General features: G+C 42.0%; 1 protein-coding gene across 4 annotated transcripts in view; it reads right to left on the bottom strand.

Moving 5' to 3' along the window:
• ACSL3 (acyl-CoA synthetase long chain family member 3) overlaps positions 1 to 19,587 on the bottom strand; it is a 77,819-nt gene that overhangs the window by 18,543 nt on the left and 39,689 nt on the right. For all 4 annotated transcript variants that reach the window (XM_065748250.1, XM_065748249.1, XM_065748248.1 and 1 more), the window contains exons 2-3: positions 5,240 to 5,661; positions 145 to 322 (exon numbers count right to left, since the gene is read on the bottom strand). In XM_065748250.1, coding sequence (XP_065604322.1) covers positions 145 to 322; positions 5,240 to 5,590 — 529 coding nt within the window. In that variant the 5' untranslated portion in view covers positions 5,591 to 5,661. The remainder of the gene's footprint in view (positions 1 to 144; positions 323 to 5,239; positions 5,662 to 19,587) is intronic.

Below are 19,587 nucleotides of genomic sequence, written 5' to 3'. Positions count from 1 at the left end.
TCTATTGTTATTATTTTTCTAAAGGGGGAAAATCTTTAGCGTCCTATATAAACTTCTCTTAGCATGTACAGTGAAGAAAGAGGTTTATTTTCATGTAGTCCTGTTAGACCAAAAGGAGTTAAAAGTTTTAAGCCTGATACTTACGCCGGTAGTTGCACATAAAGCAGGCTTGTGCTGCAATCATCCACTCCGCTCTAGTCTCACAGAAGATAGCAATGTTTGTCTTTGGTTGCTGACCCAACACTGCTAAGCCATTTCCAAAATTAACAGCTTTGATGTATACATCTTCATATGAAAGCCAGGTGTACTTGCCAAGGATGACCTACCAAGAATAATAAATTCATTTTAAAAAAACAAAAAGCCTTAGCATATGTTCTACACTGCAAACTTATCCACATGAATAATCCACAGATGTTTTAAGTTGTTTAAATTGTAATACCAGTTTATTAATAATGAAAATATCCTTGCCAAAAATTAGAGCAGCTGTGGAAGTTCCAACACAAATACTGCAATATCTCTTTGCACATTACTGCCTCTATTTCAGTATTCACAATAGGAAAACACAGTTCCCACCATCAGTTCAGGAACCCTAAGAAAGGCTGTGATTATCTGACCCATATGCCTTTAGTTTTACGAAGCTTTTTGCTCAAATAGAGCGTGACAAGTTCTAGCTAATAGAAGCCATTCTGTGCATTTGCTTTCTTAGACCTTTGGACTACAATTCTCCTACACAAATATGATACATAGGTGTAGGATCTTACACAAAACCAACAAACTGGAATCCAGAAAGCACTGTATCAGTGGGTTATGACAAAAATTCTGAAATCCCATTCCCCTTTGTTTGTTCTGAAACAAATGTCAGGGGGAAGAGGTAATCTTTTTGCCTTTTTTTTTTTTTTTTACTGCCAAACAGAAGTGGGACAGAAGACGGGAAATTACTGGCACATCCCAGCTCTGAAAACCTTTGTGGAAAAAGTTAAGCAACCACACTTGCCTTCTGTATGGAAAGTTGGCGCATAGTAAAATTGAATTTGAATTTATAATTCAGTATGTAGCAGGTTCCTGTGTGCATCCTTGTGACTTACAGTGCCATTTTCTCACCAAGTGTCAGGCTATTTAGAGGATATCCTAGAAATTCCCATATACAGATGCAATATATTTTGCACTTAATTCTCAGTCTAAATTTACCTTCCTCATCTAGCTATACAAGCACCCTGACAATATTGAACACTATCATTTTAATTGCTCAAGTATTTTAGACCTTTCACTAGACAGCATTATTAGTAAATGCAAGCAAAGACTACAAAATAAATTCAGATCAGCAAACTTTTTCCTCATTGCCCCATTCTGTTCTCCAGATTTATCAAATTTAACTTAGTCTCGAAGTTGCAGATTGTAAAAATCCAACTTAGACACATAACTACACTTCTAACAAGGCTGTGTTCCCAGACTTCCTAGCAAAATGAATTTGAAAATCTCTTGAATTTTAACAGAAATAAAACAGAATTCCAATACGTTTCTTCTATCAGCACACATTAAGCAGCTGAAGTTCACTGCTGACTGAGTTGTACCCACTACAGCCTTGACCCATGCTGCCCATTAATCTGAATGTTTACAAGACAATGTTTTGTTCACTCAGGACAGACACACTGAAACACACAGAAAGATGCTTAGAAATTTCAAAAATGTTTTCATTCGAAAATATTTATTAAAACTAAAAAATACTTGCCAACAACAGTACTACCACCAAAAAATAAACAGATTCAACATGCATATCTGCTCAGGATTCCCTGTCTTATTTACAGAAACAGACAAGTAGGCTGCTCCAAAGCCCAAAGCCTTACTGCAGGAGGATCACCAGCAACTCCTCTGATGTCCCTGGAGAACCACTGCAGGATGCTGCCATGAGCAGTGCCCAGGCACCAGCTCACTGCTAACGTGTCAATGACAGGAACCTGGCACACCAGCCAGTTTAACACACCAGAGTGCTTCTAGTGCAGGAACATTTTAAAATTAAAAAAAACTGCAAAATTTTCCTATTCATTAAAGCTTCAATATTTTTTCAATTTTTTATTTCAGTTTGAGAAACTTTTTCCCCCTAAACACCTTGGAAATTCTCAACAAAACTCACTGGCTTAAAGCACTTTACAGCAACACCCCTTCCACCACTACTCTCCAGTTACAGAAGGGTATCAGAATGCTGTTCTTAAATAAAAGCAAGAAAATGCAGCAGGTAATTGTTACCACTTCTGGTTGGTTTACCAACTAGTGAAAAAGACCAAAGCCTGTTGATTTACCATTTACAGTGTAACATGAATTCAAATTAATAAACAGTCAAAAAAAAAAATCAATCTGAGTAACACTTGTGATTCTTCCTCCCTTTCATTGTCTTTATGAATTTATCCTCATTGTTTAAGCCAGTTTGCAAAAAAGCAGTGAAAAAAGGTCTTACTGGTGCTTTGCTTTCCTGAAACAGGGGACAACCTGCAGAAAGGGAGTAACACACCGCAAGCTGCGTTTCTGGAGAACACTGGTGTGTATGAGCCACTAAGACTTCTCTCATACAAGCCATGTTGGGTTTTACTTTGCCTTCTATGTATTTAAATTTCCACATTCATTCCCTCCCCATACCCAGTGTCTCTTTTCTGTCCTCTCCCTCCAACATCATTAACATACCACTTCTGTATACATCCCCCTCTTCCACACTTTCCCGCATGCTTCCTTTGCAGGACACAGCACAGCTTATGGTTTCACACACTCCTGATGTTTCAGCACCTGTATCCAAACACACCTCCCTTCTTGGCCCTTCTGTATAGCATTCCTACTGCATAGAGCTGTTAAGGCCTATGGTAAGTTCCATAACCTTTTGAGCATTCACCCATATGCTTTGCAGCTCTCAGAACCTCCCCTGCCCTCACTACTGACAAATGCCAAGAAAGCAAGTGTCTGACAGTTTGCAAGAGAAGGGCCAAGGAGCCAAGATTATGAATAGCTGATTAAACACACAAAACCAAACATTAAATCAGAAGATACAGCACCTCTCAACATCTACTTAAAATAGCGCGTGAGTAGAAAGACACTGCCCTCTAGTGCACAAGTTCTTAAACACACAAACTGAAGTGTACAAACACTTCAATCTTACCCTTTAATGCACTGGAAAATATTTAATACCAGCACTGCATTAAAATTGGGAAATATATCAAATAACTAAAGAATAAGTATTTGCTGCCTGGTGAACATTTTTTAACCTGGATTGTAGGGCAGTTGTATTATATATATTATATTCTAGCATGAAGGTGCTATAAAAAATGTTCTGAAAGGAACAGCAGGCAAACCATCATAGAGCTGCCCAACCTCACTGACCATTCAGTCTGCTGCGAAGTAGCTCAGGAGCCTCAAAAAAAAAATCTCAACTGCAATGTGAAGCCAAACATTCCTGGAAACAACAACAAAAAACCACACACCCCCTAAAATACTGTTTACCCAGGAACACCTTATGGTGTTTTCCATTATCACAAGCAACCCCTGTACTGCTGCTCATCGTGGCCAGAACCTTCCTGCAGCCCCTAGCAGGTATCCACACCAGCCACCCTGAGCACTGCAGCACTCTCCTGCTGCAAGGAAAGGCTCTTCTTGTACCTCACTGCTTGTCTCCCTTCAAATCAAGCATAGTGCACATAATTCATGTATCTTATGGGAGCTGCAAAACTTAAGAACTGAGAACTGTCATGTTCCTATTCAAAAGGCTGTACCAAATAAACCTCAACCTTTACTTTCACTGGGCAGTGAAAAGATACATGTTATGAACGACCAAAATCAAAGGAGAACCCTGACATTCAGAGTCAAAGGCACCTTGTGCAATTTTTGTTTATTCACTTGCTAAAACTTTCTGTGAGGTAATAAAAAATATTGTATTCCTAATGGAGAAAAAAAAAAAGTAAAGCTCCTTGCTAATTCCACAACTTGGAACAAAACAGCATCAGGGCAAACATGGCAATCAACCACCATAATGAACTGTTGTGTCAAGCTTAGATAGAATTACCTAGCTTAGGTAATTTCTAAGTCTAAAGACTGAAAAATAAGTAATTTAAGTAGGTCAACATCAACATTCTTCATCTTTCTTGTATTCAGAGTATGTTGTTTGCATAATAGGAAAGGCTAAAACTCGTAAGATCTTAAGCCTTGTGCTACCAACCACATTCAAAGAACAAAGCACTGATCACAGGCAGACAAAATTCTGATCCGTGCTCAGAAGCCTTTACTCTGCACAACACCAACTCCTTTCTGTTTCTTTACAGAGCATTGAAGCAACAAAACATGAATCAAAGATTCTGTATACCCTTCTCTCTCAAAAATGGTCATTCCTGAACAGCATTTAACTCAGTGAAAAATTAATGACGGGGAGGAAGATTCACTAACAAATCTGTAAAGACTTCAGCACAACTACATTAGCCAAGTACTGTGATATTAATTGATTTGCTCCTACAACTGAATTTAAATCAGCATTGTTTAAGGGCCTCTTTATTACACACACGTTTTTCTTCTGCAGGAAACTCAGCCTTAAACAAAAACAGTTCCAAGTACATGCAATTAATATCTAATACAGAAGTACTCAAACCCTGCTTTAAACATAAGCATATTCTGGTAGCTTAACTCACTTCTTCAGGAAAAACTACATTTTTACACACCTCTAACCACACAAATCAGCAAAACAACACAGGCCCTGAACTTTAGAGACTATAAAAACCTCAGTCTCTTGATACAGCAGTTTTATACTGAAATTAAACCTCCCTCTCTGCACTGTGATTAAAGATTAGCAAAGAAGTAGATCACCTTAAAAGAGACTAAAAGAATGCAAGTCTTCCAATTAAAGTCTGTGCAATCCTTTTCCAAGCAAAATCCCATTCAGAACCTGAACACTCAGAGTAAAACTGTAAACCCTTAATTTACAGTTAATTTCACTGAAAAGGCACATTTGAGCATAGGCATCTACTACCTTCCTATATTACATTTAATTATACTTTAGAATCAGACAAAGGGAAATATTTTTGCTCACCTAAAATAAGGATTTTAAGTTACTTTCACCAGCCAAATATTTAAGATAAATAATAAAATGTAGCAGCTTTCTTCAGCACCACCCCCATCCCCCCAGGTTGCTTTGCTGGATTAGAAATGTTGCAAGAGAAAGCAAACACATCGAATAAAAAGCTCTCAGAAGGCAGACTGCAAAAACACTTACCTTCTTGAAAACTCTTCCTGATGGCTGGATTTCATCTTCCTCCTTCAGGATTTCACGAGTCCCTAAGAGCTTTTTGTCCTTATATTTAGTTTTAGCATACTTAAAAACTTTGTCGAGTGTATCACAGCCAGGATATAGAACTGAAGCTAGGCAGTGCAGACTGTTAACAGATCTGTATGCACCCCCAGGCCTGTTATTCACAGGTCTAGCTTTAACCTGCTTGGATTTTGCTATAGCCTGCCTTGAGCCTGAAAATATGTACCAAGGAATGTACGTTACAACTGTGTACACCAAGATGATAAAGTTTATAAACTGCAGAAGAATGGGGTTGATGTTATGCTTCAACTTCATTTTGGCTCCTTGTGACAGTTACAGGGGAGGGTTTGAGACCATGGATCAATCAGACAGGGATCCAGAAAGATCTGGAAAACAAAAAAAATCAAGAGTAAACTATTTTAGAGAATGTTTTCAAGCAGGTGTTGCAATACATGTCAGAAGTAGGCCTCTCTGCACAGAAATCAGGCCAGAAGCCTTAATCCCCAACACAAACACCACAAGCCACCCATAGGTGAGGAAATGCTCTTCTGCTGCATTTAAGCAGTTGTAATGCTGGTCAGCATTCGCATTTCTTTGGGTGTTAAATAGTAAAAACCATTGTTGAGGAATTCAGGAATTTTTTGTTCATTTGTTTTTACATTAAAACACACATCCAATCACATAACACTCCAGAACAAATACAACTCATTCACAATTTCAGAAGATTCTCTTGTCTCACATCAGAACTCCTGTACGCATATCTGAACTAGCAATCTGCACATCCTTCTACCTCCATACAAAACCTAAAAAAACAAGTTGTGCAACTATTTTGTGCAGGGGAAGCCTGACCATGGGTCACCCTATCACTGATCACCACAAATCCCGGGTACAGTACTGTGAAGAGACTGTGCAACTTCTTCCAGTGTCCTTACAACACCAGTATACTACCTTTACTTTTCTTTTAAACCATAGTTTATCATGTCTAATGCATATAATGATGCAGCATCCTAACGTGATCAACTGCAAATAAATTAGTCTATCCAAAAGATCCACACAATCAAAATTAATTATGGCAAATCAAAGAAAAATCATAATGGTTGAAGATGAATTTCCTCAACAGCAAATGAGTTACCCATTATAAAAATAGTTTTGCCCATAAAAACAAAGCAGTCTAACTATAATTACATTTCACTCACTCAACTCTTTAAACATATCGATACAACTACATGAAGAGCAATAACAAATCAGAAAACTAATACTGATGTGTGCACAAGATGCACAGATTTGATCATCATTACCAAATGAACTAAGTCTCCATTCGTGGGCTACAGTGCCAATCCCATATCAGTTTTGCTGTTGTCTTACAACACTTCTTAATACTGGGGTTTTTGAAATGCTAGTAGAAAAAAGTTTATATCATAAAAGATAAAACTTGACCTAGTAATGGAAAGAAACCTTGCTTCATCACTAACATTAGATTTGTACATTCTTCTGTAATCAAAACACCATCCTGAGTGTGCAGGATAAGATTAACTCCATCTTCCTCCAGAATATTTACTTTCTTAGAAATCCAAGCAGAAGTATTTCTGCAAAGCACACAGAGATCTGTATTAAATAAAGCACTGGAGTCCTTCCTTGGAGATACTGCCTGGAACAAGCAGTAGAGGGGGAAAGGGAGCTTAAAACCTAAAATGGAACAGCATATATATATGATTTTTAAGATCAAATGCAAAACAAGCCTGTTCCTGTGCCTTTAAGATTTCCATCTTGAGGAGCATCCAGGCTTCCTGGACCCCTTAACCCCTCAGGAGCAAGTCCCAAGGGACCCTTGCAACAAGCACCCTGAACAAGTCAAAGTCTGCCCTCCAGAAGTCCAAGGTAGTAGTTTTGCTAGTCACCCTCTTGACGTCACCCAGAATAGCAAACTCCACCTTTTCATGGTCACTCTGGCCAAGACAATCTCCAACCTTCACATCCCCTACTAGTCCTTCCCTGTTAGTGAAAAGTAGGTCTAGCAAGGCATCTCCCCTGGTAGGCTCTTGCACCAGCTGTGTCAGGAAGCAATCATCCACACATTCTAGAAATCTCAAGGACTGCTTCCTCTGCGCAGTATTCTATTTCCAGCATATGTCAGGGAAGTGAAGTCCCCCATGAGAACGAGTGCTGGCCATCGTGCAACATCTACGAGTTGTTTATAGAACACCTCGTCTATTTCTTCATCCTGACTAGGTGGTCTATAACAGACCCCCACCACGATGTCACTCCTAAAGACTATCCCCTGATCCTTATCCATAGGGACTCTACTTTATAATTTCCAACCTCAAGCTCTTCAACATCAAAACACTCTTTGATATAGAGAGCTATGCCACCACCCTTTCTTCCCTGTCTATCCCTTCTGAAGAGCTTGTAGCCATCAATCCCAGTATTCCTGTCATGGGAGAGGTCCCACCATGTTTCTGTAATAGCCACAAGGTCATAGTTAGCCTGCCTCACAATGGCTTCAAGCTCTTCTTGTTTATTGCCCATGCTGCGTGCATTGGTATAGATGCACTTCAGCTGAGATAGCTGCCTCACCCCTTTCTCCAGCACAGCCTCCTTAGGCTCTTTACTGGTGAGCCCTGTTTTATCCCCTTCCCTCGTCACAGCTAGTTTAAAGCTCTCTCAATGAGTCCAGCTAGCTCCTGTGCTAGGATTCGTTTCCCCCTTTGAGATAGGTGCATCCCATCAACAGATAACAGGCCAGGAGCCGAGTAAACTGTCCCATGGTCAAAAACCCAAAGTGTCTATCTCTACACCAACCTCTCAGCCAGTTATTCATCACCTGTGTTTTCCTAGCCCATTCTGTGTCCTTCACCGCCCCAGAAGGTATGGAAGCAAACACCACTTGTGCTCCCACCCCTTGAACTAATCGCCCTAATCCCCTGAAATCTCTTTTCATAGTTCGCAGACTTCTCTGAGATATTTCATTGCAGTCTGCCTGAACTACGAGTAACGGGTAGTAGTCGGTGGGGCGTATCAAATCCGGGAGTCTTCTAGCAATGTCCCTGATCCGAGCCCCAGGGAGACAGCATACTTCCCTGAGGTTTGGGTCTGGTCTGCAAATGGGGCCCTCAGTTCCCTTTAGAAGGGAGCCACCCACTACAATCACCTTCCTTTCTTTCTTAGTAGCAGCAGTCTCAATGCACGGAGGTGACTGCCTTGCCATTGGTGACCTCCTGCGGGAATCTTCCTGCACATCACCCCTTATCACCTCTTCAACATCCAATGCTGCAAATCTATTGCTTAGGGGTATCTGGGGACACTGGGGAGGCAGAGGGGGAGACTGCCCACGGTACCGAGCAGGGACTCTCTGCCAGCCCTCCCTATCCCTCAGATATCCCCCTTCTGCCCTACGGGGACAGGTCAGGGAGTCCACCACCAACTGCGGGGGATCTCCCTGGTGCCTTTCTCTCTGGCACTCTAGGGAGTTACTCCACCAGTCTATCTCCCGCTCACAGTCCCTGATGGCCCTCAGTCTCTCAACCTCCTCTTTCAGTTCAACCACCATGCTAAGCAGATCTTCCACCTGCTCACACCTTGCACAGGAGAACTGCTTAGCACCCTCATCCAGCAGTAGCAGGCTCTGGCACTCCTTGCAACCAGAGACCTGTGTAGCCACGCTTCTGGGCAGACCTTCTGTCTGGGTCGCCACAGCCTTTTTAAGGCAAGCCTTCTGTCTAGTAGAGACCACGGCACAAAAAAGAATAAAAACAAATAAATGAAAAATTGAAAATAAATAAATAATAGTTTATAATAATATATATATATATGAATTGTAATAACTTAAAAGTAAATAAATAATAATAATTTATATATATATATATATAAAAAACCACAAACAGTGGGTAGTGACACTTCGTGTCCCTCCCTGAGCCCTATTCAGCTGAGGGGTGAGGGCGAGGGCGCTGAAACCCTGGCAACGCCTACGCCTCGTTAACGCCTCGTTAACCTCTCGGAGAACAGCCGTAGGCACTGGCCGCTCTCACTCGGTTCCCGAGGGACAGGAACCTCCCGAAAAGCCGCCCTGTACCTCAGTCAGCCACCGCAGCACCGGCTGTGCCGATTTCAAAGCACTTGGTCATGAGGACTGAGTGACACTTCCGGGTTCTGACCGTTTTAAATCCCCCGCCGTTGCCCTGGCAACGCCTAGCCACATCAGCCTCTCGCGAGAGAGCGCTGCCGGGATCTGTCGGGACTGGCGGCTCTCACTCGGTTCCCGAGAAACTGGAACCTCCCGAAAAGCCGCCCTGTACCTCAATCAGCCACCGCAGCTCCGGCTGCGCCGATTTCAAAGCAGTTGATCACGAGGACAAGTTTCCTTGGGTTTCCTTGACCAGCACGAGAAGAAGCAGCCAGCACACTCACTGCTGAGTCCGGGGCAGCACATCAGCAGTGCTCAGCACTGATCCTGCTTAGGGCATAATCAGTGATTTGCCTGATACACTTCTTACACTACGGCTGTCACACCCTTTCGGTTTAGAAGCAAACTTTTGTTAAATGAGAAATAAAATCCTTACAGGAATGTGCTTACTAATTGATCTACTTATAGCAATTGCACTACAATAAAAGCACAAAATAATGAGGAAAAAAAACCTTATGCAATTTTATTGAGGCAGGTACAACAGCTGATACAAGATGCTCCTGTCTCAGTTTATTCACCAGGAGCTGTCACAGGCAACTGCAAGATACAGAAGTGGAAAATCTCAATTACACATGTCAATTACAAAATATATCCCCCACGCCTTCACTTGTGTTTTGTAATATAGTCATAAATAAACAAACCTTTTTGCTCACCTACCACTGCTCTTTATCACTTTGGAGAGTCCAGGCCCATGATATCAAGTTAAAACAAAGCCTGTTACAATATGCAGCAGGATGGTCCTGGTTCATGCCCATGCACAGCACAACCAAGGCACTGCAGCAGTCAGACCCAGCAGTTTCTACCACTGGTTCCACCATTTCAGGGTAAAAAAATATTTGGCCCTGTATATCTATCTATGCACGGAATAGACTTTAGCAAGAGTAATAAATATTCCTGGATTTAAACAACTACACAAAATAGTAGTCATCACATACCTGGACTTCAATCCAACTTCTGCTACAGTGTCACACACAGTAACTAAACATGACCAAACTCAAACCCAAGGAGCTCAGAGCACCCACACAAAAACACTGAAATGTGTGTACCTGAGACTTCAAACTGCTGAGTGATTTTCTCACACCAGTGAATCTTGCAAACTAATTGATTTGTTAATATTTGCAGAAAGATCAACAAGGGTATTAATAGGCTTGGCTTTATTGGACAAAATATCAGATAATGTGTAGATACTCTGATATCTAGATTAAGAAAATTAACTCAAGACAACATAGCAAAACACATTAAACAGAACCTTGAATTATTTGCAAGCTTTGCATAATTACCATCTGCTAGTTTATGTCTAGACTTCAGATGTTTATTTGCTGATATTCAGCAAGCGAACTGCTAATTTTTACCAAAAAAAAGTTCTAAAAGAAATTGCTGTTACTTTTAAATGCTCGTGTATTCACCTGCATAAAAATGGGGAAGTCAAACACACAGAAGTAGCTATCAGCCTCTACTTCATTCCCATGAATACAATGCAAGATACATGCCGAGGCGAAAAACGCTTTCAGGAAAAAAGTCTAAATAGATGCCAATCTAAGTGGAAGAGTTGATAAGTTTGCTATAGCTTTATCTCAAATCTGATGTTCCCCACAGCTACCACAGATGTGTTTCTACACATAGCTTATAAAGAAATGCATGGGAAAAAAAGATGGGAACCCCACAGAGCCCCACAGCCCAGCTGATATGCAGACCATGATCTGGAGAGCAGTGCTGGTGCTAAGCACACCTTCCCAAGTCCCAGTACTGTTGGCAGGTCGAGCCTTTCTGCACACAAGGCACATCTGGGCATGCAGCCACTGGGGAGAGGCACCAAGAGCAGGGCAGCTGCAGGATGGGAGCGTGAGAGTGTTGGGCAGCCACAGCAGCAGTTCCCACGTGGCTCAAGCACATTTAATGCTGGGCTGCTAATAAAAACAGAGCATTTGTTTGCAAAATCCAGCTCTTCCCTTTCATTGTCCCACTACTTTAGTGCTTGTGTGGCTAGGAACAAGTCAGATTAGCTTGCTGATCCACTTTAAACCTTCTTGTCAGGTCAGAAGGGTGGATTTCCCTTTGTAACAACTGTGGCACTAACTGGAGCCCAGGGTATCACTGCAGGAACCTAAATCGACAGAACAGCAGTGCTACAGACACCATAACAGGCACTCCTGAAACTGCTGTTACTTATGGCACATAAGCATCCTGTGAAGACAGTAAAATCAGTTGAAAAAACAGTCCTGCTGCAATTCTGATTTTAGCAATGTTCCTATTCAGAATACGTTAAAACTTATTTTCCTTAACCAGTCTCAAGTCAAAAGGTTAAGTATTTCTTGCATTGGCAGATCTATCTCCCACTAACAAGAGTGATTAAAACCAAATCCATGGTAGCAAATTTAATGGACAAAGTACCTTACTTCTTTTGAAGATCTCAGAACAGTCCCGGTATCTAAATATTAACTGTCAAAAAGAAATAAACTCCAATTTCCCAAGTATACCATTAGGTTTTTAAACCACAGCTACAAATTGTACATCAAAGAGAAGTTAAACAAGGACACCAACACATACAGCATGTAAGAACTCCACATAAAAACTAAATGGAAGCATTATCCCCAACTCCAGCCACTGGGGAAGGGGAGTAACGGCCCAGGCATTGCTGCCAGTTCATCCTTCTCTAAATTTCAACTTACTGCCATTTTCCAGTCATTTAAGGCAATCCAGCTAACTATGTCCACTGGGAGGCAGACTCTGCTTTCAGTATGAATGGAAAGGCACACACAGAACGGTGTGATAGGTGTTTTCTACAGCAAAACACAACCTGAGTTCACTTCTATTATTTCTGGGCGAACTGAAATGTCAAGGTGTGAAACAGGCTTGCCCGGGGGAGGGGGCTTGATGAAAAACATATGAAAAATAATCAAAATAATCAGAAATCAGTGTTCCCTTTATCTACACTCAGCCTGGCCATGTGTTGCATTATACTCGTATTTGTCAGAGCAGAACAAAAATCTAATGTATTACCAGAAATTCTAGCATGCACAGTGATGCTCTCATTTACTTTTAGATTAACTGCTTTCCTATAATGTCACAGTAAACATCATCCTACGATCCCTTAAAAAAAAAACCACCAAAAACAAGCAAACACACATGACCAGCTCCAGTCAGGTAGGACATATTTCTATCCCTTTCGCTTCTTTAAGATTTCTTTTTTACTCTAAGGGCTTTTCCTATGGATAACTTTAATGCAGAACCTCTTTAAAGAGCATGCAGCAGACAAATACACTTAAGTCATTCAACAAAGTAACACCTAGAGATCAAACTGATGTTACAGGCTTCTAAAGAAAAAGTAAATATTTATTCTAAGTCTTTAAAGAAGTCCCTCACAAGAGAAATATCAGGTAGATAAGCTACACTTTCAAGAGGAGTTGAACCCATTTTAAAGGGATAAGGGTATCCACAGCACAAAGACAACGGACTGATGAAGTGGCACATTTCACCACTTAATTGGACAGGCTGAGCTGTTGACATTTTAAATACTTTCTATTTTGATGAACAAATGAATGCACAGGCTCCAATTCCTTTGGGTTTTTTGCAACCTAACTGTGCCCAGCCAGCTACAAGAATTTACCACTAAAAATGTAATTAACTCCCCAGAAATATCAGCTCTTCTCCCCACACTTTCTGCTGTGGTGACTGCACCTGATCAAGGGAAGCCACCTCCTCTCCTCTGGCAGCAGTATTCGCTGTGAGCTTCCCAAAGGGAACCATCACATTTCAGCTAAGGATTTCTGCTCCAAAGCCCACCTGCGTGCTTCAGGCTGCATTCTGTAACAACCACTCAGTGTAAGGAAGAGATACCCCCAAATATTAAAGTATTACATGCCTGATTTAACTCCAGTTTTCAAGATGGCTCAAACTAAGCCAAACCCTAACTTATAAGACACCAAAATGCTGCACACAGTTCAGCTGGCACTCACACAAGGAACATTTCCCCATATGCAGAAGCACGACACTACAAACACCAAGCTGCCAGGCAGGAACGTCACCTGGAAGCTAGCTAGGAACTCCTGGCTTTGTCACACATGCACTTTCTCAACGACATCCCAGCTGGCTAAAAAGCTTCCTGATCTAAGCACAAGAAGCCCAAGCAGGACTCCACAGCAGGCTGACTCAGATGCTCTGCTTTGCCCTGCAGCCCCCCACACCCTGTTTCCAGCTATCTGTGCAGCAGACAGCACTCTTTGCACTCAAGAAGCACAGAGGCAACACAGAGCTGTTGCAGAGAAGCTTAAAACACAGACAAGCAGACTCCTTTGCTGCAGCCCTTGCATGCTCTGATTCTCCAGGGGGTGTGGGGAGAACTTGAAATTTAAGATATCAGGATGCCTAACATACTCAGTTGAAATATCCTGTTTTCTAACCCTAGACATAAGAGGACATCAGGACCACGCTCTACCTTAGCTGCAACAGAGCAAACAGCCTTTTCTCTCTTTTTTATAATCCCCTCCCTTTTTTTTTTTTTGTAAGCAAAGGCAGGCAGAACCAGCCATGAGCATGCCTGCCAATCCCAGAACACAAAACAAAGGCAAAACAGGGACTCATTAAATTAAATGTCATTTTATTCAAAGAGCACTGAGAAGCACTAAGAGGACAATCTTCAGCTTCAGCTCCTTTTTCATCACCCTTGAAAACTAAATTTACAAAGTCAAAGGACTACAGGAGGGGATAAAGCTGAGGAGGAGGTGGTGGAGGTAATTAACCACTCACAGAGGATAATTCAAGCTCTTAGAATTAGTATACAAATATTATGTAGGTAAAGGGTTCTTGGCAGAAGAGAATTCTGTTTCTTGATTCAGGAAAAACAAACACACCCTCAGACCTCAATTACACAAACAGGACTGAAACATTCAAGTACCTGTTTTGGGTAGGCTCCACCACAAGTTTTCAAAACAAGAACACTGACCTTTTTTAAGAAAGAAAAGTGCCATTGTACTAACTGCACTTGAAGGAATTTTGTGTATATTCTCAGTCCGATTTATTTTGCCTGTGTTATACAGACAGCGAGATTAGATTAAAATATGTTAACAATTGGAAATCCAGAATAAGCCATTAAATATTTCTAGAATCTAAGAACAGAAATCAAGTATTTTATCTATTTCATGTGCTACAAACATTAAAAAAATTACAACTTCCACAACAAAACCAAATAAACCCCCCCAAAGTTTTATGAACAATAAAGCAAATAATGTAATTGAAATACACACCATTATACTCTTAAACCCATACTTTAGATACAGAAACATCTACACCAGGCTAGAAGATCCATCCATTCTTTCATACCATGGACCTAAAACACTGTGAATGCATAACATAGGGTGTGGATGGGATTCTTCTTCTTTGTAAGAAAACTTTCTTTTATTGGTAAACTACAGACTCTTGGGAACAGAAGTTGTCACAAGTCCCTGTAAGTGTCCTCTTAAGTTGCTGATGAAAGGCCCTAAGGCCATGGTCCACCACCCACTACCAGCCTTGGCTGGGCCAAATGTCCATGCCTGGAAACTCACATGGCAGTTCACAGCCCTGCTGTGCTCTTATGGGATCTGAACCTCATTCTTGAAAGTTCTGGATATTATTAGGCTAAGTTAGTTACATGGATTGTAAGTCCAGGGCTCCCCAGTACAAAAAAGACCTCCTTGAAAGAGATGTCCCTGAAAGAGTCCAGCAGAGAGCTACAAAGACAGTAAAGGGCGTAGAACACCTCCCTTATGAGGAAAGGCTGAGAGACCTGGGGCTGTTCATCCTCGAGGAAAGACTAAGAGGGGATCTGATCCACATCTATAAATATCTAAGGAGCAGGAGTCAAAGGGATGAGGCTGGACTCTTCTCTGCAGTGTGTGGCAACAGGACAAGCAGAAATGGCCACAATCTGAAGCATAGGAAGTTCCACACAAATGTGCATAAGAACTTACTCAGAGTGCAGTGGTGGAGCACTGGCTGCACAGAGAGGTGGTGGAGTCTTCTTCTCTGAATATGTTCAAGACCCATCTGGACACGTACCTGTGCAACCTGGGCTGGGAGCTGCTTTGGCAAGGGGTTGGATGTGATCATCTCCAGAGGTCTCTTCCAACGCCTACAATTCTGTGATTCATGAGACTGAATGTGTACAAGTCTGTGGGGCCAAATGACATACATCCCAGTGTCCTAGGGGAGCTGGTTGATGTGGTTGCCAAGCCACTCTATTATATTTGAAAAAAAAGTTTTATGCTTGGGTCAAGCTAATTCCGGATAAGTATACAGACTGAGAGAAGAACTTGAAAGCAGCCTGGCTGAGAAGGACTCTAGCATCCTGGTTGATAAGAAACTTGAACCAGTAGTGCGCACCTGCAGCCCAGAAGGCCAATGATCTGCATCAGAAGAGAGGTGGCAGCAGGGTGAGAGAGGGGATTGTTCACCTCTACTCTGCCCTTGTGAGGGCCCATCTGGCGTTCCACATCCAAGTCTGTGGCCCCCAACACAGGAAAGATGTGGAGCTTTTGGAGAGGGTCCAGAGGAAGGCCATAAAGATGATCAGAGGGCTGGAGTGCCTCTCCTATAAGGACAGGCTAAAGGAACCAAGCTTGTTCAGTTTGGAAAAAGGCTGTGGAAAGAACTCATTGGGGCCTTCCAATACTTAAAATTTGTAAACATGAGGGAAATCAACTTTTTATGAGAGTAGATAGTGATAGGACAATGGGGGAATGTTTTAAACTAAAGGAGGAGAGATTTACATGAGATGTGAAGAGGAAGTATTTTTTTTACTGAGAGAGTGGTGTGGTGCTGGAACATGCCGCCCAGGGAAGCTGTGGATGCTCCACCTCCCTTGGAGGTGGTTAAGGCCAAGAAGGATAGGGCCCTGGGCAATTTGATCTAGTACTTGATCTAACAGTTGGCAACCCTGCCTACCACAGGGGAGTTGGAACTTAATGATCCTTGAGGTCTCCTCCAACCCAAGCCATTCTATGGCTCTATGGTTCATCAGAACCATTAAACATACAGCTATAAATGTATGATACGCACTGGTGACAGAACTTCCCAAGTCATTTGTGAACTTTATGACAGCAGAACAGATGCAACTCGCAGCTTCCTACACATGCAAGCAAGCTCCCTGCCCCAGCACTTCTGGGTCTACTGCCTTCTTCTCATGCTGCTTTACCTTCCCCCTCTCCTCTTCAGTACTCACTATAAATCCTCATGAAGTCTGGAGGCACAAAAAGCAGAAGCATTGTACATCTTCGTGTACAACCACGCCAAACTTTCCACAAAGCCTTCTCAACCTCTGGTTTCTTCCCTGCTCCCTTCTACCTCTCACATACACAAACACATTTAACACAGATAATAGACAGCATCTTTACCAAACACAAATTACACACACATCAAACTGTTAACAACTCACCACAGACGTTCTACTTCCCAACTTTCCTGTTAAATTCTAAAAAAAAAAAAAAACCCAAGCCCACACATTTTGATTTTTGTAAGTTTAGTTTAACAACGGCAGAGCACACTTCGCTCTTTTATCAAATATACAGCACATTAAACCTTTGCTTTGGAGAAATCATACCACAGGTTAGGTCCAATAAACCTATGTCATAGCACACACACATGCATGTCACTGAACTAACTGCTCTAGATCTGCTCAAGAAGCAAGGAACCTAAGCAAAGCTTCCCCATGGACACACAGGTTTCCCACGTCTCTTAATCATCAACCTGCTCAAAACACAGCAAGTTCTATACCCTGCTCTGGAGAGCAAGAGGAGAAAGGAAGAACACTTTTCTCTGGAAAGGTGCAAACAAGTTGTTGCTAGACAGTGTTTCTGCTTTCCATTTACAGTATCCTTGGAGTTTATCACAGGAGAAGAAAGTGTTTTCCAGAGACAGAAATGTAAAGCAGCAAACAAACGTGGGGCAGGATCTGGGAATCTTAGTACTATTTATTTCACTGCTTAATCAACATAAAATCACCTGTGCTCTTCATTATCTCTTCTCCCCATCCAAGTCTTACACTGCTTTTATCCAGTAGACAGAAGCATCCAGAGGATGATGTTTACACAGTACTCAGCCAATAACAGTATCACATTTCCAATTTTTAAGTGAAATAGGGAAAGTCTTGCACTTAGTTACTGTTGCTGTTACTGTGAAAATCTGCAATTCAGTAACTTTCGATAAGCCTTGCATTATCTTCCCTGCTTTTCAAGAAACTAATGAAACTGAGAAGCCAGTCTGTCCCACATCAGATGTTGTAGTGAACTAGCATGGCTCAGTAAATGACAACAATCACAAACACTGACACATGACTTCCCAAAGCATGTGCTGACAAACTGCCACCTCCTGCTGTGGGATTACATACACCAAGCAGCACTGCAGCTTCCACGAGCTGAGGACTCAGGGGACAAGGAGACACTTGTGAGAGCAGTTCCTTCCTAAGAATCAATGAAGACTGCTGAAAAAAAACCTCATGATTTTTAAACAGCATTTCCCTAGTTGATTTAGAAGCTACTGCAGAATGAGATTTGAGCCTTCTTCAGTGATGTCAACTTTTATTTCACCTGTAGCCCTGGATTTAATGATAGTCATTCAGGAGGTGCAATTGGGATCGCCTGTCCAGGTCATCTCCTTCAACATCTTCAAAACTGTACCTTGAAGCAGAGTACTGAAATCTTCAAGGGCCCTTCAGGCCTTACTACACTGCAAACCATCGTGTAGACCAGGATCTCAGAATGGAGAGCAGTTCTTTTAACTCTAACTGAAAGATTAAACAAATAAAGCCCATCCGTTTGAGAGCTTCTTAAGATTGCCTGAAGTGCTTGCAGTATTCCTCAAAGTATGAGAAAGAAACCTATGCTGCCAGACAGCTCTCAATAAGCTGGCTCGGAGACTTTGGCCACGTGGGCAGCAGCTACCTGGGACACAGGGTGACTCCGAGGGGAAGGGACTGCGGCAGGCTCCAGTTCATCCTTAGCTCAAAGTAGGGTGACCCAGGGGGTGAGATCCTCCTTCCAAGGGTTTTGTCCAATTACCTGTCAAAAACTCCAAGGAAGGAGACGGGACAGCAACACTCAGGAGATGGACTGGCAAGCCCCGAGAGGAAGTGGATAATTTGCTGTTGCAGGGCACACCACAGCCATCAGGAGAAGCCCAGCAGCACAGCTGAAGGGCTGCACCCCACCAGGACAGCCCTGTGAAGGGTGAGTTTGCTTAATAACCAGCAGCACGCGAAATGGATAGAAATCAAAGCCAAGTCTTCTTAGTGTTAATACACCTTACTTAGTAGTATTAAGTCGCATCTTAGGGCCATATTCAGATGGCCTAAATTCCACATAAATCCTTCTGCCTCCTATTTCTTATTAGCTGCCTTTCAGTCAGCTCCCCATTCAGCATCTTACGTCAATTCTCTGAATTGCTCTCCAAAAACAACTGGAATTCTCCACAGTTTGAGAAAAGTGGTCTCAGTGCAATTGCAGCCACCTGAACCTGGTCTGCAAGACCCAGCAGCAACACACCAGGCTGCATTACTCCTTTGGCCTCATCACTGTGACAGGAATCAGCAGTTTGTTTGTCAAGATAAGTTCTGATTTTGTTGCACTCCCACTGGAAAAAAAAAATGCTCTTTTAAGCAAAAAGCAGATTTCTAAACAATTCAGAACCCAATTCTTCGTGTTCCTCTCTGGAATGCAACTCTATATACCTGGGTCTCCTTGAACACGGATGCCCCACCCACAATTCACTCACATTTCATCCTAAGCCACATGTGCTGCTTTCGTCCTGACGTCTAGATTCTTTGATAAATATTTGGTCTTTAATATGACTATAGCTCCATGTATTCCACTTGTCTGCTGAAAGGAAAAGTAAAAGCCCCAGACCAGCACTAAACACAGGCTGAGATCATGGCTCAAATAAAACAGTACAAAAGCATCACACTCAGCTCATCAAAGACTATCAGTTTCCTGGTAAGAACCCTTCAGGTATTTCTAAGGATTCCAGTTGAGCCAGATCTCTTTATTTGAGAAGTTTCTCAAACAATAGAAATAATTGTTATGGTTCTATAAAAGCACCCTAAATTGAGGGCTTGCACATACCAGCACACTCATCCCAAGATGCGCTGCCCAAGCAGCCTTAC

Source organism: Cyrtonyx montezumae, unplaced genomic scaffold (genome assembly GCF_038088225.1).
Source record: "Cyrtonyx montezumae isolate F1298 unplaced genomic scaffold, pur_monq_1.0 scaffold_5, whole genome shotgun sequence".
NCBI classification, from domain to species: domain Eukaryota; kingdom Metazoa; phylum Chordata; class Aves; order Galliformes; family Odontophoridae; genus Cyrtonyx; species Cyrtonyx montezumae.
The sequence above is the reverse complement of the archived record's forward strand: the minus strand, read 5'-3'. Positions and strand labels throughout refer to the sequence as shown.